At 41.8% G+C, this 20,736-nt stretch overlaps 1 protein-coding gene across 12 annotated transcripts in view; it reads right to left on the bottom strand.

The window, feature by feature from the left end:
• Positions 1-20,057, bottom strand: part of ehmt1b (euchromatic histone-lysine N-methyltransferase 1b) — a 33,615-nt gene extending 13,558 nt beyond the window's left edge. For 2 of the 12 annotated variants that reach the window (XM_042060182.1, XM_042060185.1), the window contains exons 1-7: positions 10,699-10,806; positions 4,061-4,145; positions 2,964-3,436; positions 2,620-2,785; positions 1,757-1,893; positions 306-464; positions 80-160 (exon numbers count right to left, since the gene is read on the bottom strand). In XM_042060182.1, the coding sequence (XP_041916116.1) occupies positions 80-160; positions 306-464; positions 1,757-1,893; positions 2,620-2,785; positions 2,964-3,436; positions 4,061-4,145; positions 10,699-10,758 (1,161 nt within the window). In that variant the 5' untranslated portion in view covers positions 10,759-10,806. The other 10 variants (XM_042060187.1, XM_042060193.1, XM_042060186.1 and 7 more) reach the window with 10 other exon arrangements.
• Between the last annotated feature and the right edge of the window lie 679 nt (positions 20,058-20,736).

The following is a 20,736-nucleotide window of genomic DNA, read 5'->3' as shown; positions in this document are numbered from 1 at the left end:
TGGATCAGGACTGACAGTAAGGTATGGGTGGTATGGAAACTATTCACAGGGTATGCTGCCTGATCTAAAGCTGGCTCACCAAGTCAGAGTCATTTCCCTCCTCTTCCCCTTCGCCTTCATCTTCCCCAGACTCCTCAGTTTCCGGCTCCTCGTGGGGCACCTTGGAGAACAGACAGACATCACATTCCTGAATATCCACTCCACCACCTAGACCCAGGTAAATCTGCACATACTAGCCCCACAATACCATACATTTCTGGATGGACCACCCAATAAAGTCTTGAAGCTGTGATGCTGAAAATTACCTGAGGTGGAGGCTTTGTCAGACTCTCTTCCATGGTGGCGTTGCGTGCCTCTTCTCCAACTAGATCTTCCTCCTCCTCAGACTCCTCCTCTTCCTCTGATTCTTCCTCCACAGAGTCATTCTCCACCCTTTCTCCATTCACATGAACAACATCTTTCTGCTGAGGGGAAAGGAGGGTAGCAAGCAGCATAGATAAAGAAATACAGCTTGGACCGTTTCATATACTTATTTAGCCAGTAATCTGACGGCCAAGAAGCAGGTTTGATGGATCTGAGATATATCGTTCGTTATCCATTCCTAAAAGTGTGTAAGCATGACTTTCAGAGAGAAATAAATTAGGGCTGTCAAAATAACTGATTAATTTGGATTAATTAATTTGAGAAAAAATAACTGATTAAAAAAAATAGCGCAGATTAATCGATTCCGTATGACCTTTGATCCCGAGCCGTTCTAGTCAGTAACCATTAGACTGTAAAATGAAGGAGAGAGAAGAAAATGTGCTGCCTAGATCATTGATTGGAACATTTACTTTTAAAAAAACGGCTTGATGGTGTTGATAAAAATAAAGTCTTCTGCAATGTCTGCAGCAAGGAATTTGCATATCACCAGAGTTCGTCAACTCTAAAGTCGCACATCAATGCACAGAAATAGTGTTGACATTGAGGGGAGTGTTCATTTATTTTCATTGTGTCCCCTAGGTTATATCTGTGGCCTGAAATGCCTTGTATGTGAAAACTTCTTCCCAAAGAACTTTTGAATTTATTTCCTCAGCATATTAGGTCATATCATAGATTATTATGGCCATTATTTGAACAGTGAAAATAATAATAAAAGATAATAAAAGAGTTTTTGAACTTTAATGTCACTAATGCTGATTATTCAAGGATTCATTTTAATTTAAATATTTAAAATACTTTCACAGCAAAACTTATGTGCAATTAATTTACATGAATTAATCACAGAGTATGTAATTAATTCGATTACATTTTTTAATTGATTGACAGCCCTAAAAAATATATTTTATGGACTTGCTATCAATATATGTTTGATATCCATCTTAGTCCATCCCTTGTTTTATTCTGTTGTACTATATTATAGATGGTATTAGAGGCAGCAAGTAACTCTGAACAGACACGTTTTTGTGTGCATAAGGAGGAAAATCTAGTAGAGGAGAGGGACAGGCTAGACTTGGTGGTAAGGTAATTTTTTGTGTACACAAACATTTCTTTTAGGATCACTTGCTCCATCCACTGAATAGTTACTATAATCAGGAATTCCAAGAGACAATTCATTTATACAGCAAAAAATTGTGGTTGCTTTCAGATAAAATGGAGGTATCCCTTGCTATTTCTGCCATGTGCCTCCTCTTGAGCATTTAGGTCTTCTCAATACCAGTGTTGGTCTGTGTTGCCTTTTGCTTCTTGGGCGTTATTTGTGAAGGTGAGGACTGACCTGTGGATTAGGTGGGGACTGAGAGAGATGAGAGAACATCTCTAGCATGGTCCGCTGTTTCAGAACTTTGGTTTTCTTTTTCGGAACAAAGCTGTACGTTCCCATCTTCCTTTTCTTCTTTTTTGACACAACTACTACTGTTGGGAGACAGATTGCACTAAACATGAAACCACGTCATCAAAAACATTTATAAACAAGTGCTTCATTTACATCAAACTGGCCACTAAAACAAGGGCAATATGAATAAATGGCTCATCCAGCCTGCTAAAAAAAGCGAACCCTCAGTAAGCAGTTGGATGTGTCATTTTAAGTCAGTCCCCTGCAATATCTGTTTAATCTGTTCCCATGGAAACCAGGGCACAGCTAGAGCTGAATCATGTCATGGTGAAAGGAGACAGTGCAGCAACAGGTTACAGAAGAGAGAGAGAGTCATATATTTACAGAAGAGAGAAAGAGGAGTCATGTATGCTTAAGGCTTACTGATACTGTAACTGAAACAAATAAATTTATTTTTTAATCTGAGGATTATAGATCTATTTTGAAAATGTTGAAATGTTATTGCTTTACAGTTAACCAAGATTTTACAGCATATATAAAGATGCTGGTGCCATCCGCTTAAAAAGATTCTTGATGAGAATCAAAGAGCATGGCACTGTGCATTGATTACAAATATACAAAGTCAGTTTCACATACAGACTTTCTTGACCATTTTTCAGACATGAAAATATAATTTCATCAGTCCAATCCTATAGGTCCTAGCAGAACTCTAGCTTCTAAAGTTCTAAATGTCTGATTATAGACCACTACTTCATAGGCATAGTTCTCTTTAAGAGCACACGATGGATGGTGGTGGAGATGATAACCTGTTTGTGGCTTGGCAAGTGTAGCAGTCGGCATGGTCGTTGCGTTGATTTGGCTCTGAGGTAGTTGGTTCTGGGAGGGTGATGTCTGCTGAGGCTTCGTTGCCTCTGGAGTATCCGGACTCTCATCTTTCACTATGTTTGGCTCTTTTACTTCCCTATTTAGAATCTAGTGAGGAGAGAGCATTTCCAAATCAGTACATTGATGGAATGGAAATTAGACATTTATTTAGGTTTTGCCTACATTCAAACCAATTATATTTCACTAGATTGGTCATAAACTATACTTTAATAGGAATACCATTTTGGAATTGTTGGAATTGTGGTTCTACTGGTTGGTGCTTTACCTTTAGTGTCTGGTTGGAGGCTGGCCGTGACATAGTTTTGCGTGCTCGGTGTATAACGGGTGGAGAAGGGGTACTGAGGCCTGTGCCGTTTTTAGTCTCTGTGTCGATCTTCCCCTCTCCCAAAGCAGGAAGCACACTGGTATCAGTCTTTTGGGTGCCCAGTGTGCAGGCACGCAAAGCTGCCGATGGAAGTGTTTTGGCGGCGTGTCCAGCGGTAGTGGTACCCGTGGGTGACCAGTTAGTCCTGTGCTGGGCAGCCGCTGTGTCTTGCTGTGGTTTGCTGAGAACGTAGCCGTTACTCCCCATGACGGAACCGTGAGGGGGATCGATCTCAATCACCCCGTTTTCCGTGAGCCGCGATCGCCCGTCGGAACCGTGGCTTTTCCCCATATCTGTGTTTTCGTGTGTCCCATTGATCTCCGCGTCCACTCTGTAAGCATCACTGAGCCGGTCCAAATGAGCATTGCCTGCCCCTGCACCACAGATTTTAATTACGATTAAAATGACTGAGGATGGCAGCTAATACTGATCCCAAAATAACATATTTGTGCTGTGTAAACTGTTATACAATGGTGATTTACTAATTCTTTTGATTGAAAACTAGTGTTCAGCCTCTGAAGACTGTGTTGAAGTCTGTGTCTGTCTACAAAATATATCAACTAACTTTATGCTTTGCTCATCTGGAATTGAAACAAATGTTTGTATACAGCAATGTTGTAGTATACAAAAAAGTTGTATACAGTAACGTTGTAGCAGATAGTAGACTAAAATCAGACTTTCTAGCCTGGAATGCAGTGGATTCAATGGACATTTTTACTCATGATTAATAATAGTCAATTAATAACTCTACATTTTTTGTGATATGATCTGGCAAACAGCTCAAACTTGTAAAATGGTTATTATTCTGAGCTCATAATTCTGGCACAAAAAAAAACACTGTCCATCACAAACATCAACCAATTTCCTTTAAGATGCTATTGATCAGTGAGTACAGCAAGCTATTTTACTCTGGTCAATTAGTTGTGGGCACTATAAGCGGCACTAAAGAGAGGCTACAATGGAACAGGTATTAGATAGAAGATTAGATGTAGGCCTACCGTCTCGGTCACTGGGAGGCTCTTTCATTCCCTCTGTTTTCATAAATTCTCCCTTCCCCACAGTTCCTAGGGACAGACCTGTGGGCTGGTGAAGGGAAATGCACCATTAGATGTTTTGGTCAATCTGCATGATGAATATGACAATTATACTATTTTAGAATGCATCTTTTTTTCAAACAGATCAAGTGTGCAAAGGAAATAAGGTGTCAGGGTAGTAGCCTTGTTGAATCTTCCTGTTTGTACATGTGAAGCAAATTAATTTTGCCCAAACATTCAGATAGATAGCAAACATATTCTTGTTTGAGTTGGCAGGATTGTCACTGTTCAGTGCGAAGAAGAACATAGAGAACTTCAACTTGGTAAAAAACAATCCACCATTTGTTTTCAAATAGCATTAGCATTACAAACTCCCAGACACTCCTTGTCTCTGAGAGATCCAACAGTCATCAAGTCAATTCCTCAAAAGTCTCAACAAGCCATCAAATCCAGAGAGAATAGTCTTCTCACACTTTATGGTTGGATGAAGGGTTAAGCATAGGCTGAACAAGATCACTTCAACAACATCTCAGGAACAAGGTATCTGATTGGCTGGGAGAGGCTGCAGGTGGAAGCATTCCAGTTTTCTACTGGAGACAGCCAATTTACTTCCTACTTAAAACCAGTCACCTTCAATTTTTAATACAGATTTGCGGAAGCAATCAACAACTAAGCGCTTTGCATAATTTATACCAATATATATTCCAAGGATCAGGGGAAAATAACCTGAATTAATATGAAGACTCATCACTGAAAAGCAACAGCAAGATTGAAAGTCTGTGAATCCTGTGTAAAACAGTGACAGTGGCCGCATGAAAAAAGATGATAACCAAATCTTTGCGAAGCAGCCTCCAAATAACAGGAACAAAGATTGAATGGTCTCAAAGGCCTGAGATTGCTCCCCCTTTTTCCCCTCTCCCTCTGCTTCTTATGCTCTCACACAACACACACACACACACACACACACACGCACACATGCACTTATCACACACATTCATCCTTTCTGTCTGGCTCTCACCATACCATTCTACCAATGGCGTTATTCTCCTTGGCAGTTGGCCCAAATGTAGGGTAGTCCCACAGCTGCTTGGCCAGTCCCGCAGCTCAGGACGCCTCAGCTTCAGCGCTACTTAAGGTTTGCAGCCAGGGTTTGCAGCAGAGGCACACACTCTCTCTCTTGAGGCTTCACACACAACCAACCACAGTGAAAGCAATCAAAGGGCACTAGCAAAGCTGCAAGAAGGGCATGCTGGGGTAAAAACGGAGACAGTGAACTGAGACAAGTATGGAGGAAGGTCCTACTTCTCCCCTACTCGCTCACATTCCAAGTGTCTTTCTTCTACAAGAAGAAGATAACAATCTACCTGGAAAATATCCAACAAGCAAGGGATCGGAGAGTTTCTTCTCAAGGTAGGCAATCTACCCTAAAACAACAATCTCCTCAAAGATATCCTCTATTTGCTCCCATTGTTTCCTTCAGGCCTAGGCAAGTCGTACAGCACTGCATTGAAATGTGGTTCCCACTCAAACCCAACAGTACTGTTAGGGTCCTTGAGAAGCTCCCTGTAATATGGAACCGTCGACTTGCCTAGTAAAAGACAGAGTGGTTTACTGTGACAAAATGGTAGTAGGCCAGGGAGGCCCGACTGCTTTTGAGAAGATAAATCATTTGTGCCATTTTCCCATGTGACCTTCTTTTTTGTTTCTACCTCTGTACGGTCTAAAGTACTGTTCCATTCCCTATTCCCTGGGCATCTTCTGCCTCTTCTCTTGTCTGTGATAAGAGGTTATGTTTGTCCTTTCAAACATGGCAAAATCCTCACTGGCTTATTCGCTGAGGATACTGTAGTCACCTCTGATTCTAATTACTCAATGCCTGTAGGGGGAGAGAGGAGCATGAGAGTGACAGCTTATTCTCAGAAATCCACTAGAGATTTTCATGCTACTTTCGTCTAAAAAACACACACAGCTGAAAAAGAACATTGCTCAACAGACTTCATGCAAAGAGGAGATCATCTACAGATAGGAAAGCACACTCACTCATTTGCTAGACCTCTAGATCTACAAGAGCTTCAGTCCTAATGGCCCAGCAGAGAGCAGGAGGAAGAGGCTGTTCAGAAGGTGCTGCAATTACAGGAAGATTCAGTCCTTTGCGCACCCCTCCCCCACCCCATTCCACAAGCCTGTCATCTGATTGGCGGCCACACCAGCTGCCTTCCGCCACACGGCGCAAGAAAATGTCTGCGCTGCTAGCTGCTGATCTCAACAAAGGAGGTCTCTCTCGTCTCGTCTCTCTCTTTCCCTCTCTCACCACCAGGGGAGCCATTTCATAATAAGAGTCCTCTCTCTTTTCCTTTCGTAGACCACACTGAGACTTTGCAGTAAGCAAGACCACAGTGACAATGACAAGGCTAGTGTCCTGTACTTCCATCACCAGCTGGCCCTTGTAATCCCTACTGGCTTTCATTAATCCTTGTGGATGACCCTTTCGCCGGCGCTCCCAGTTCTACCTGGGATTCTGCTTCTTCTGCACACTCATAATCACACACTTGAAGATTCACCAAAGAGAGTTAACATTTTAAAATATATATCTTCATACTGAATGCATACTGGCTATATCCTCACCTGTGAAGAGGATTTTCATTAATCCAGAATCCTTAATTATACCAAAGGGTGTAATGCTTATGAAAGTTATTATGGATAGACTGCCTTCAGGTGAATTGAACAAACTACGTTTTAAACCAGTGGACAGTGTTCACCCAACACAAATAATCTAAATGTTGGTAGAGCGTAATGACAGGGGGTGGGGGTGGGGGGTGGGACCTTTGCCTCTACCCAGAAAGGTTACTGAACATGACAGCTCAGCATATTCGACCCAAGCCTAGAGTTTCATGGTACAATGGACAAAGAACAGAGATCATGACAGGAGCAGTAGCAGAGGTTTAGGCTGAAAAACAATTCTCCACCCATGACTCACAGCTCAAACCAAGAGTGTAAACTCTGTGGAATGAAACAACTACGCTACTATAGCGACTGAGTCTAATAAAAGAAAGTCCCCAACCATAAATATATATCAGCAGGAGGTGTCATCTAGCTTTTTTCTCTTCTCTTGCCAAGAATAGTAAACACAAAAGGCTGTTTCAACGCAGCTTTATCCGCAAGATCATTCACAAAGTCTACACCGTCTGCCACCAAAGCAGTTTCAATAATCTCCAACCACTAAGTTACACCTTACTGATAGGTTACTCCATGGCTGGTTACACAGAGGAGGTTGAACACAGGGACATCCAGCAGCAAGAGACAGATCTGGACCCCCTCATTCTGGCCCCAAATTCCACGCTGGCTTTGAATCGACAGGCCAAGTTGACTAACTGCCAGGTCAGCTAACCTGCCTAAGGTGACCCGACGACACACTCTCGACACACACGACTCTCAAACACGTCAGGCCTGGGTTTCCACCATGTGGCAGCACCTCCTCACTGTAACGCGTAGATGTTTGCTCTCTTCCTCTACGCAGCCAACAGCCACAGTGACTGCAACCCAATCCTGCGTTGGCATTCTCAGCACGAGAGCTCAACACATTTCAAAGCCTGTCTTGATCACATCAGAAAAGGGAAAAGGCCACCTGATATGTATGGCATTAACAGCATTATTCATTCTACCTGGGAAACAAAGGGCAGCCTAAATAGCACACATACTCAGAAATGGTCATCAGCTCGCATTTCCTTTTGGGAATAATAAAGTTAGCTGAAATGATCTGCCAATTAGCCTATGTTCAAATATTCAGTCACAAAAAATATAAGCAAATGAAATGACAAGGCATGGACCAAGATGAGACAAGGGACAAGATGGGTCTCCAAGATAAGATGTCAGTTTCTGAAGCATTTGTGGATCCAAAAACATGACATACTCTGCTTTACAAACTCCCAAATGGGCTCCCAATACTCACTGGCAAATACAACAAAACATGGAGGGAGAGCTGACTAGCTCTTAACATGGGGAGAAATCAGGCCTTTCTGTACAGAGCCCTCCCCCTACAGGCAGAAAAAAGAGCATGCTCAGAAAAAAGGGAGGGAGGGAGGGAGGAGGAAAGGCAAAACGACAGTTCACCGCCATTTCGTAACCCAGATTGTTTACTGGCAGCAGCAGACCAGATGGTGTATTTTTTCCACTGGCTAGGGGGCGCAAGAGCAGAGCTTGCCTGAATTACTGCTAGTTCATTCTCTACTCTACATACATCCTGACCATCTAAACAGAAGCCTGCCAACAGCCCTGTACATTTACCATTATGATAGTATGGTCACCATGTTCAGCCAGTGGCAACCTAACTAGGCCTAAATACAGATTCCACGCAATTAAATATTTTAATATTGATATAAATGTTCTCTTCATACCTAGGTTGGATTACCTTTTTTTTTTTTTTAAATAAATGATACAAATCCAATAAAGCCCTTGAGTGGTGGATGTGAAGAGCACTATGTATTGAGCTAAATGGAGGAGCCAATGACCAAGCAAACCTGTGTCCTCTTTCTCTCTCCCATTTACAACCAGTATGCTGACATTCACTCAACGTAATAAATCAAATACACTTGGCCCATCACTTCATTATTTACAAATGTCAAAAGGCTGTTGCACCGAACCATTTGGTTTTGCACGACTGCACATAGCAGGCTCCTGAAGCAGAGGTATTTCTGTCTGTTCAAAGACAGGATCAGCTTACTCCGCTACCTTAGGGTAGAGCAAATGGCTAGCCTGTCCTGTTCGCAACAGTGCCCAGTCATTAGACACCATGTAAATCAATGAAAACAAATTCATCTATGCCATGGGAAAATGGGGGCAACGCTTGACATTGTGGCGTCACGTCAGTGGAACGCAGCGTATACACAAACCTGTTCACAGTTGAGGCTGACCACTCACCGTTCCCAGACAGACGTCTGAAACGATGAGGCCTGTGGTAGCAGACAAATTGCTCATGCTACTGACGGTGAGAAGGGAAGCCTCAGGTTTGGAGATCGAGTACATTTTAAGCTAAAACAACAGTAAAAAAGCCAAAAGGCTACAAAACACTCTGTTTTGTACACATCTGTAAAGTTTCTTCAGTCTTTACAGAAGACAATAGTATTCTCGATCATCTCACATGCCATTCATGTGATACACATGCTTGAATAAACTGACTAAATGTGACTAAAAACACCTAAACAATATACTGACATTTTCACTCCCTCCTGCCAAACCTGGTCTTCACACCACAGTATGAAGGACACTCTAGTTAAGGCCAAAGCAATCCTTCACAGAGAGAGAATAAATAAAAAATATGGAAATTCTCACACAAAATAAAAAAAAAAATGGATAAAAAGTTACAAAAAAAAGTTACTACAAGACAACAAGAAAAAGGTTTAAAAAAGTCACAGATCAAAGCACTAGTGAAAATAACTGTACTCTGCTATAAACTGTAGGAAATGGAAAAAAGACAACATCTACAGGCAGTTGCAATGAACTCCAAACAATGTATGCTCCGCTCCTTACAAAGAGACTGGTCAGCAGAACTGAGGCGATCTGTTTCTTTTAGGCCCTTCCTGTCCAGTGCATTCTTATTTCCTGCTGCAGAGTACTCACAGGCCCTACTGCTCCTTCAAAGGGATCCAACAGTTACAGTGAAACTTTCATACAGACTCTAAAGACTCCTCTGATGCTGGAAGAAAAAACATTGTGGAATCAGAGCAAGAAAGCAGTTTGCTTGTAAATATGGCAGATTATGCTTTTAAACCATCTTAGTAACAAGCCTTGGCCTATGTTCCCTTCTTCAACATTTAGCCTGAATTGGATTGTTTGACAACACTCAGGTCAACTGTATCCCAGTGTTCCAAAGCCTTGATTGAAGCCCTCATTGTTCACTCTCTGAAGAAACCAAAGAATGAGGAGATAAGATACTGCTGCCTTCGTAGTTACTGAGACCATAAATCCCACCACACCCTAATGCAAATGGGCTACTGGCCTGCAGGAAAACGAGTGGCAGCCAAATTCTTCCAACTCAAACAAGCCACAAAAAAAAAAAAGCAGAACGAAAAAACAACTGTATCAAGACGGCAAGGATGAATCCAATCCACAGCTCTCACCCTGAAATTCAACACATTGGCATCAGGGCCACCTATCTCTTCACCAAGACAGGATTTAATCCGCTGGATTTTTCCCCTCCTCTCTAAGGTGTGGATGAGGACTTAACGGACGGATTGAGAGTTGTCAGGTTTCAGATCGTCTGCAATTGAAGCCGCCGCCAGAGTAGCTGGCCTCAGCGAGCAGTAATCTTCAGCAATGCACACACATGGCCGTCCTGCTCTACCTCTGAGAGGGAGGCTGGTGACAGAGAGGGGGTTGGTCAGGCCTTTTGTTCCAAGATGCAGCTACTGACACTCAAGCCTGGTAGTTGCGGTCTTCCTGAGTCAGAATGGAACCTCACGCTCACCTCAGCCCAGGCAGAGAAGAGCAGAGAGAAGAGCTTCAACCCGGCCTCAGTTGCAGTTGGCAGGAATGAAAGACAGAGAGGGGGGGGTGAAGAGGAGACAGCAGCTCGTGCATCTGTAAACAGCAAGAATGCTCAGAACCTGTTCTGGGAGGCAGAGAGGTTGTCTTCCACTTGTTAAAGGTGGCCTGCCTTGGAGCATCACACCTGGCCCTTTTCTCTGATGGCCTCCATTGAGGGAAAGACGGCGAGTGACGAACAGATTGTTCCTCTTTTTTCCCCTCCTCCTCCCCGCATGCACACATTCACCCTGCCCGGTGGTCATGTGACCTAGCAGCTCCCTCTGTTGGTCCCTCTTGTAAAGGCTCACAGAGCATGCTCAGTCAGTTCAAATGTCTTTTTCTATTTTTTTTCTCCTCCTACTTGAAGATGGTGAGTATCACGCAGGCTTCTCAGTGCTTGTACAAAAATTACAAGAGAAAATATCAAGGGGTCTTGGGGGCACTTGGTGGCTCTTGGCGGGGCAAGACTTTTCTGAAGGCCAGTAGCTGAGAGATCCTTAACCTCCACACATCACTCCCGAGAGATCGTTCTCTCGTCCAAGACACTGAAATGAGCAATCCTTCACAAAATGTGGCACAGCTGAGCAATGCAAACAGTCTACTGTGATTTCTACTGAGAGCATAAAGGCTGCAGTGCATCTATGAAAAACCATCCATCTATAAAAATCATGGCGAAATTCAGAGAATGCAAAGAAGGCTACATATATTGCTCAACAAAACGTCATTGATTGATTTCAGTATTGATTAGTACTTCCTGTCCACCTTGTACACCATGCACATCCAATAAACAAAGCAAAATAAACATTAGCTTGAAAATAAAGAGTAGCCTACAGCTTACGTCTCGATAACAACCTGTAAACACTGTCTGGCTGAGTTGACTGAGGCAGCACAAGAAGAAAAGACATCCATTCATCTCTGATCCACAGACAGCAATAGTGCAGACTTTCATCTAGGCTACAGCATTTAAAGGGACGCCACATTTTTTATCTCTCTGACTCAAATGACACACAGCATCAGCCAGCACCAAACACTGCGCCTCACAACCCTTTCCTGAGGCCTAGCCTCTTGATTTCTCCCCACAGTTCCACACAAACAGCAACTCCAACTCAGCTCCAATTCTGTAAAGCTGAGAGCACTCTCACCATCTTGGGCTGGGAAAGCTGAAGAGTTCCTTCTCCTAATGTTTTTTGTGCTTCCCTCCTAAACAACAGAGGGGTCAAAACCACTAGCCTAGTTAGGTATTACTCAAACAAAACCCTCTCCAAGAGTCCAATCACTTCCAGAGGTGACTTTAACCATGTACATGGCATTTGTCTCCTTCATAAGCTACATTACTGCTACAGTGTTCCTTTTTTAATACTTCTGGTTATGTAGGCTACAGCTTTTGCTCATAAAAGTCTCATGTGTTGTTAACTCACTGCACCCAGTATACTTACTAATATAATTCATTTCAGAATATAGCTAGCTAATCACATTCTCAATAACAAGAGTTACACAAGAAAAGGCTGATCCAATATTTTTCAAATTTTAAATGTAAAATATACATTCAAGAGTCCAATATCAGATATGACTGGGAGAAACACATGTCTAAGTGAAACTATGAGATGTCCATTCAAGTGCTCTTGAGTTAAAGAGACCCTGACTGCTTTCGGAACTGCACCATATTGTTAACCACCGAGCCCATACTCATTTAGTCTACTGTTGACAAAAGCACCAACTAACATGGTGAGTCATCTTGTGGAGCATGCTCAGTAGAGCCCCCGTCAGCCATTTTGAAGAACTACCATGTAGAGGGAAAAAAAACTCCACTGAGGGTGGGAACAAACCCGTCCTAGCTGACACATTTTCCCAATGGAAAATGACAACAAATAATTTCGCTTCAGGGTTTCTCTGCAATGAAGATGAGCTCAAATTAGGTTTCTCAGTTGAGGCAGCTATGCAATTGTCTTTATGCTTTGATGCATGTAATGGTGACAAATTCTGGAGGATCTGAAAGGAGAGGAAAGAAAATGAGGGAGAGTGTGAAAAGAAAGAGAGAGTGAGAGGCAGAAAACACATATGAAAAACCAGGCTCCCTCAGTCTACCATTCCCCACACCCACCCACGTAGAGCTGTGTGCCCATTCTCCAGGAGCCGTTAGAGTATGCTCAGAGCCTGCCACTCGCTCTCCACTGCACACAGACAACATGGAATCAAGTAAAATGCCGTCACACAGACACACACAGCAAGTGAAAACAGATGTCTCTGCAGTCTCAACTAAAGGGAGCCTTATGATATGGTATGCACCAAAGCTATGGTCACTAAGCACTTCACCCTCAGCCCTCAGAGGGAAGATAACAGAGAGAGCATTAGAACAACAAGCACTGCACGGCTGTCAGAGGGTCCCTCAGAACACTGGACTGGAATCACCTTGTGTGCTTAAGCATCTGTCCAAGGGTGAGAGAGGGGGGGAAAAGAAGAGCAAAAGTGTCAGCATTAGAAGATGCAGCCTAGCCTAGCCAATCCAGCATTACTAGCCATCCAAGGGCACCTCTGACAATCCTATCTGTCTGGCCAAGCTTCCTCCTTCCTTGTGATGAAACCAAACACATGGCCGCTCCATACCTGTGCATTTGGTATGAATATCAATCACTTAAGGTGATAAAACACTTTGTTTGTAGCATAGATATTATCTTGAATTATCAGTCTTGAATTGTTCAACATTAAATATCATTGTTTTACACCTATGAAATCCAACCATTTTTACTTATGAGAGTCTTACATAGTCTAAATTTACACTGAGGAATAACCTGCTATTCCAAAGCAGGAAACGGACAAATACAAATACGACGCTTCTTATGTAGATTCCAACCTGCTGGTGAACACATGGCTTTATATTAATCAACAAAATCAATCGATCAATCAAAATGATCAAGAGGTTAGAGCCAATAGTGATAAACAAAGGAAACAAGAAAATGCAGCTCATGCACTAAAACAACAACCAGTTCTCCTGGTTCACTCCTTCACACTTCAAAGGAATGAAAGAAAAGCTAAAGACAATATGCCTTTTTCCAGGTTTAGCCTTTCAGCTATCTGGCCATACCTGGTTTAGACTGTGGGTCCTCACTGATGAGGGAGGAGGAAGAGGCAAAGGGGAACAGCATACAAACGACTAGCTTCCCACATGTACCGTCCCTGCCATGGTCATGTGACCAGATCTCTGTAGAGAGCTCAAACCTGGCCCTCTCTGGGCATGCTCAGTTGGAAACACTCTGCTTCTCATGAAGGGAGGAAGGCAGGGGAGAAACATGAAGCAACCATTTCATGCATAATCTCAAGACACCACTGTTGTCATTTCTTGAAGATGTTAAAGAAATGTACAAAAGCTTTGTCTTTCCAAAGAAGAGTATACGTCTACAAAAGTGAAGGCATAGTCATGAGTATCTCACCAACACAGCTCAAGATATGCTCAAAGATAAAGGTTCCGCTAAAAAAAAAATCCACAAGCTTGGTTTGGCTAATCATTACGATTGTTAGACTGTAGTGGTTTTCTGTATGTCATTCTTTTGGTTCTTTGTTTAACACCACAGAAATGGCGGGAACAGGACGTTTATTGTAAGCAGACAGAATGTTGTCACCTTACAACAGCAAATGGTGTACCTAACTAATCATTCCCCCACAAGACATCTTAATTGAATATGGCCATATCACTACCCGTTTCCCCCCCTCCAATTTGCCCCAGACGTGAATGTATATTCTGGCATTATAATTATCCAAGAGTTTCCTAGACGTTTGCTTTTCATTGATCACCTTGGCCTATATTTTGCAACACTGTGCTGTGCGTACAACAGAGCTACAGAACTCTGTTGTTACATCCAGAATAAAGAACTATTCTTTCGCAAGCCAGCCTCAAGTTTGTACCTGCTTTTAACTACACTGGAATCTACTCGGTCAAAGGTGTCTCCATTTGGAATTAAGGAGACAATTTTAATAGCATTCTTCACACTGGACAAAGGTGAAGTTAAAAACTCAATAATGCTACTGGCTACTGAGCAAGATTCAGGGAAAACATCAATGACCAAACAATACTAAAGACCAATTGTATTGAGGGCCATTGTGGATTATGTGCAATAACTTTCAAATTATAACACTAACTCCGCCAATTAATAGCTCATGCTAATTTCATGCTCGCCAAGTACCTAAGTACATTCATAACAGTAAAACAGATGGGAGAGCAAAGGAATATGTGAAGTTAATATCATAAGTAGGTCTGACAGAACACTGCAGAGCCTTAACCTGTCCCATCATTAAATTATGTGGCAGTCACCATTAGCCATTATGGTATCCATCTTATAAAAACAGCCACATTTGTAAAGTTGTCATTACCAGCTGTTATGGTTTGTTAGCCTTTAAGCATGTATAGTGTTTCTTCAGATGAAGGTACAGAAGTGGTGTTGTAGTGCATTTTGCTCCTTTACAGGCATGTTTTGTAATGTTTGTTTAGTTTTAGTTTCACTATCTAAGCCTGTACTTATGTATACCTCACTGACCCTTTGAATTTAAGATTCATTTTGAAAGGACCAGTTTGATGGTCAGAACCAATATAGTTCATGTTAATTAGATGCATTCGGGCCTTGGCCAATTATCTGTAAAACAAGGTAAAGGAAGACTTATGTAGACGGAATGAACAGATGCTTACTAAATCTTTTACTTTGGTGTTCCTTTTATAGCACATGGCCAGCTTGTTGTGAGCGGTTTTATGTTATAAAACAATTTATATTAGGAAATCTATACGTTTTTACTTGCATGGCTGCTGCGTTGACGAGAGCAAGGTTTCATATTGTGAGACATGGAGGAAGGAAGTGGACTCTACTGACGTGAATTAGACAAGAGAAATAAGGAGTCTGGTTATTGATAAAACTTGGTTAAGGTAGTTCTTGACCTTGGACCATGAGAGATTGTTGAAGTGTGAGCTCCTTCCCTTTCAAAACAACATTGTTGATTGGCAGGAATTGTGGAGACCTAAGGTTTAAGGTTTCCCCTTCACGGAGCCAGGACTGGGCAGGAACACAAGGGGAGTTGCATTACTTTTTTGTACATGTGCCCACACTGAATGGACATCTAGAGTGTGAGAATCTGAGAATTTTGCTGAATTCAATGAGTAACTGCCAGAATATCAAGCCCCCGTCTCAGAATGTCAGAAATATGACAGAACTTCAAGGATACAAGAAACTTCACATGGACTAAATAAGATTGCCCATCAGGTTTACAATATTGAAATGTGGTACTTGGTGGTATTTTCAGAATAAAGGATGGATGTGGTAGCCAATAAGCAGTTGCAGTATTTTTAATACGATGGGTATTCCTTCCTGACTAAGCATATAGATGAAGAACAAACTAATCCATATTTCAATGCATAAAGACACAGCATAATTGTTGAATAACTTGTAATGCTTGGAAAACGACTAACTGGCACTAAAATTATGTAGTTGAAAAGAGGGAGGAAGAAGCCATTTTAGTTTTGATAACCATACTCAATGGTCCAAGATAGTCAAACATACTTCCATAGGTTTATCTTTAGCACTACAATGGTGAATAATCTGTGAGCAGACATAGCCCAAGAAACAATAGGGAAGTTTGCTAATGATCTCACTACATCTCAACAGTCTGTGTTAAAGCCTCAAAGTCAAAAATCAAAGTAAAAAAAAATGTAGGTTGTTAGATTCCTTGTGCTTTAGGTAGAGGATTTAACACAGTGGCCTATTTACATTACACAGCATTACCCGAGACTCAACAACAATGCACAATTGGCTTGTGGCAGTCGGCACAAAACAAAATAGAAATCTAAACAAATGTGATGTGAATAAACAAAAAAATTGACATGAATAAACCAATTTCTATCAACCTCAGTAACATTATACCCTGTGCAAATTGGGAGTTAATCCACTCGCTCTAGTGAATTATTATACGACTATTAAAAAAAAGTTTCAAAAAAGGCTAATTAAGAGTTTATACCTGTTTTATATTTACTATTTGAATGGTCAAAATTCACATTAAAAATGGATGGAAATGCAGCTAATGACTCACGAAACTAGAAGCAAGACTGAAACCAAAATCAGTGCAAGCTTGCCATTTCCTAGATCAGGTTTAATACTGGCTTACAGTTCCAATAGAAGCTTGCAATGAATTGTCTTATTGTCTTATTTCTTATTTCTTAAACATAATAATTGAGAGAAAACAAACCCCAAACTCTCTCACTGGGCAGTCTCACTGCATAATTGCTTCAAATGCCTATAGTATCACAGCATACAAGTTCAAAGATGGCCCACAACATACTTGGCTACATAACTCTAGGCTCAGCAATCAATCTAAGGCCATGAAAGAGAAAGTACTAAATGCAATTAATTCTACATGGGTGGTAAACAGCAACTTAACCCCATAATGAAATAAATTGTCGAAAAGCAATTTGTCGTCATCAATAAGAAATCTGTACTGCTAAGTACAGTGCTACTCTCTAATGCATAGTGGAATGAAACATTCAAAGAGACCAAGCTTACCTTCAAGACAATGTAGGCCTATGCCTCAAGTTGCTAAGAGGCAACATTGCCAAGGCCATTTAAGACTGGACATAAAGAACACCCAAAATGGTCCAGAGGCCAACCTTCTCTGGACCAACCCAGATACCATCAATGTTAAACAAGAGCCCTAAAGAGGCCTACTGGGCAGATGATTTGGTCTCAATCAGATCACTGCAACAACTAAAATGGCCGCACATTTATCACAAAAATCAATGCAAGGTCTACATCTAAAGACAAAAATCCAGTCCGAATAATAAACAGGATTACCCACCAGAAAAGCACAATCATGGTTTCCATGAAATGCCAGAGTTCATACCAGCATTTCTCATACCTTTGTGAGGAGAGAGGCCCCGCATATCTTGGCTAAGAGCACAAGCTGAAGCCACTAGTCGATGCCGTGTAGGCCATGAAGGCCTGTTTTTGCGTTATAAGGCTAGTGCTCCCTCTCTCCAGTAGGAGCAGCCTTGCGCAGTGCTGAGCATGCTCAGTGGATCTCAAGGTCTGAAACAGATCGTCTGCTGCAAAGGAGGAACAATCTCTCTTCATGCGCCATGGAGGGAACTCAACAAATCCTTGTTTACCTGGACTGACACCATGTAGGGCCAATTTATTTGCAACATAAGTTGATCTGACTATTTTGAAGAGATATTTTTCCTCCACTTATTTTATAATGTATGGTCAAACATATTTTCTCCAAATACTACAATACAGTCTTTGATTTCCCAGGCTTATTTCCAAGGTTTATGATAAGGCTCCTCATTGGCTCATATCAGAAAAAGGATCTAGTGTCAAGCCAACCCATATTGACTTAGACAACGGCTCAAACTAGAAACTGGCCTTCACCTACACCAGCATTCAGCCAGAGAAACTTGACTTACTGCATGGCAATAAACAAAAAAAGCACTAAGCTAGATGTCTTCCACATATGCATATTAAGCACCAAACGATTGAGACTTACTGCATGAGACCAGAGGGTACCCATTAAGCGTCAATGTAGCTGTACTGTGCAATACTCCACAGGTTGGTTTGGATGAGTTAAAGAGTTTAGATGCAAGCAATTTAACAAGGAAAGCTTTATCAAGTAGGCTACTGGTCTGTCACTGTGAATATAAACTATCCTTTGGCAAGTCAGAAGGCCTAATCCACAAACTATCAAGATGATAAGCAGTAACGCTGGCTTATGTTGTACACCATACCTATGCCTATAAACATATAAAAAATAGTGTCACAACAGCGGTAATGAGAATTTGAGAACTATACAACTGGTGTGAACAGACAATTCTAAGACAGACTGTAGGGTCACTGAGGTCGACCACAGCCAGCAAAACGCAGCGCTCAGAGGTACAAGCCACGGAAACCATTTTCCTGTTGCACTAAGTTACTTTGGAGCGCCCTCTGGCGGAAGAAAACTGTCCAGAAAGAGCTCGTTTCCCTGATGCTTTTACTGCATAATTACCAATCAACGGAACCAATTCTGTGACAACTATTCTTACGCACCTCGTGTAATGAGTCAAATACATAATTGCATTAGGTTTATTGATTACAATCATTGCACACAACTGGCTGCATTCCGAAACCAGTGCACATGAAAGCATGGTAGGTATCCTTATCCACTCCACCATCATCAACCAGTCTTAAATCAACGAAATGATAGGTGAATATTCTAACCCATGATCACAGCAAGTTATCAAACTTCGCTGAGTGAAATGTTATTGTACATTTACGTCTACTGTTACATTGTAGCCCCCTCACTTCACAATTCAGCTCAACGCTACACACACACACACACGGTCTGCTATAAGAAATAAGTTGTTTCTGATTTGCAGGAGATTCGTGAAAACTCACAGCGCAATAAGACAGGGAGTAGAGCGGATTTAAAGTGCATGATGTCAAGTAAAACTTATGTCATGAATCATTATGCTTAACTACAGATTTCACAGCCGATGTCGCTCATCATATAACGCATGCACCTGTCTGCAACAGCCCAGAATACATCTAAATAAAATGATTAAATATTGCACTTGAAAGGGGACAAATTGATACGGTGGTTGAGCTGACATGCACCTTTCGAATAAGGCATGTCAGCTAACTTAGCCATCACTGTATCAGTCTACAAAGACTACGCAATGCCGACTATAATGAATATATGGGCGACTGTCAATTAACTCAAAATTACTAATCACACCTCAGACTCAACACAAATTCTGTGTTAGCCCATAAGATTAAACAGGTAACACTAAACAATGTTAACATAAGTGATGATGGTTAGCAGCTAACATTAGCTACCGAGCTTCCTGTGCTTAATTTCACGTTTTAAACATCATATAAACGTCCACCAACACTACTTCAAAAAGCAGAGCATATGGGGATCTAAATAACTGCAAAATGTGTTTGATGCATGTATTTATCCTCCTTAATATGACAGCAAAACTGATTGTGGGAAGCCGGATAGTCTAGAAACCCGGGAATAAGGATAGTAAAGCTAGCCCACTAAAGTACAATGAGCTCGTATGAGATATTCCGATGCCGGGGCCATGTGTCTTTCGATCGAGAGGCCGCCCCCATTATTGTCATCAACAACGATTCATGCTCAGTCAGTCGCCCGTTCTACACACAAAAGCCGAGAGTTTCTGGATAGAGAATATCAGGCGGGCAGTTTGAAATTTAATGAAGATAGCGTTGACTAATTGCCATTAAACCTTTGCTCTCTGCCTCGGTTAGCACTATAGGGCATATGCAACATTCAACCAGAAAAAGAAGAAGTGAGAACGCCACATCGCCGAGAAACAAACTTACAATGTATATTCGCGGCTCTCTTACCTCAGTTTCCACTGAAGCCATGGTTCCTCAGCCATCCACCGAATCCCCGCCCATTATTTTACTACGTCACTGACTTAATTTGCAACAATTGACATTGTTGTTTATTATTGCTATTCTCCTTAATGTAGTACCAATTTTAAAAATAATTTACTGTTAAATTTAACTTTGTTTTGTTGTTATTTGTATGTCGCTTTGGACAAAAACGCCTGCTAACTAGATGTACCGCAGAGCGGTACAAAATATGACCACCGCTCAGTCCTACACATTCTCTCCACAAAAATAAATCACGCTTCTCAATTTGTCTCCATCTCCTACTCTTGCAACTTTTGTGTGCCGGTATGTAAATTGTGTGCATGTGTGCGTTTGTTTTTGTGTTGTGTGCTTCTGTGTGTGTGTGATTTCGCTTGTGAGTGTGTGTGTGGGGGTAATGGCGTGTGTGTGTGTGTGTGTGTGTGTTTGCTTGCCTGCATGTGTGTGTGTCTTTTATGTGTCTGTGTGTGTGTGTCTGTGTGTGTGTGTATGCGTGTGTGCATGTGCGTACGTATGTCTACTGTGCGCCTGTGCATGTGTGTGTGCGTGTGTCTATGTGTGTCTGTGTGTGTGTTTATGCGTGTGTGTGTTTATGTGTGTGTGTGTGTGCATGTGTGTGAGTGTGTGCATACCTGTGCGTGTGTGTGTGTTTATGTGTGTTTGTGTCTGTGCTTGTGTGTGTGTGTGTGTGTGTGCATTTATGTGTATGTG

Source organism: Alosa sapidissima, chromosome 13 (assembly GCF_018492685.1).
Source record: "Alosa sapidissima isolate fAloSap1 chromosome 13, fAloSap1.pri, whole genome shotgun sequence".
Lineage (NCBI taxonomy): Eukaryota > Metazoa > Chordata > Actinopteri > Clupeiformes > Clupeidae > Alosa > Alosa sapidissima.
The sequence above is the reverse complement of the archived record's forward strand: the minus strand, read 5'-3'. Positions and strand labels throughout refer to the sequence as shown.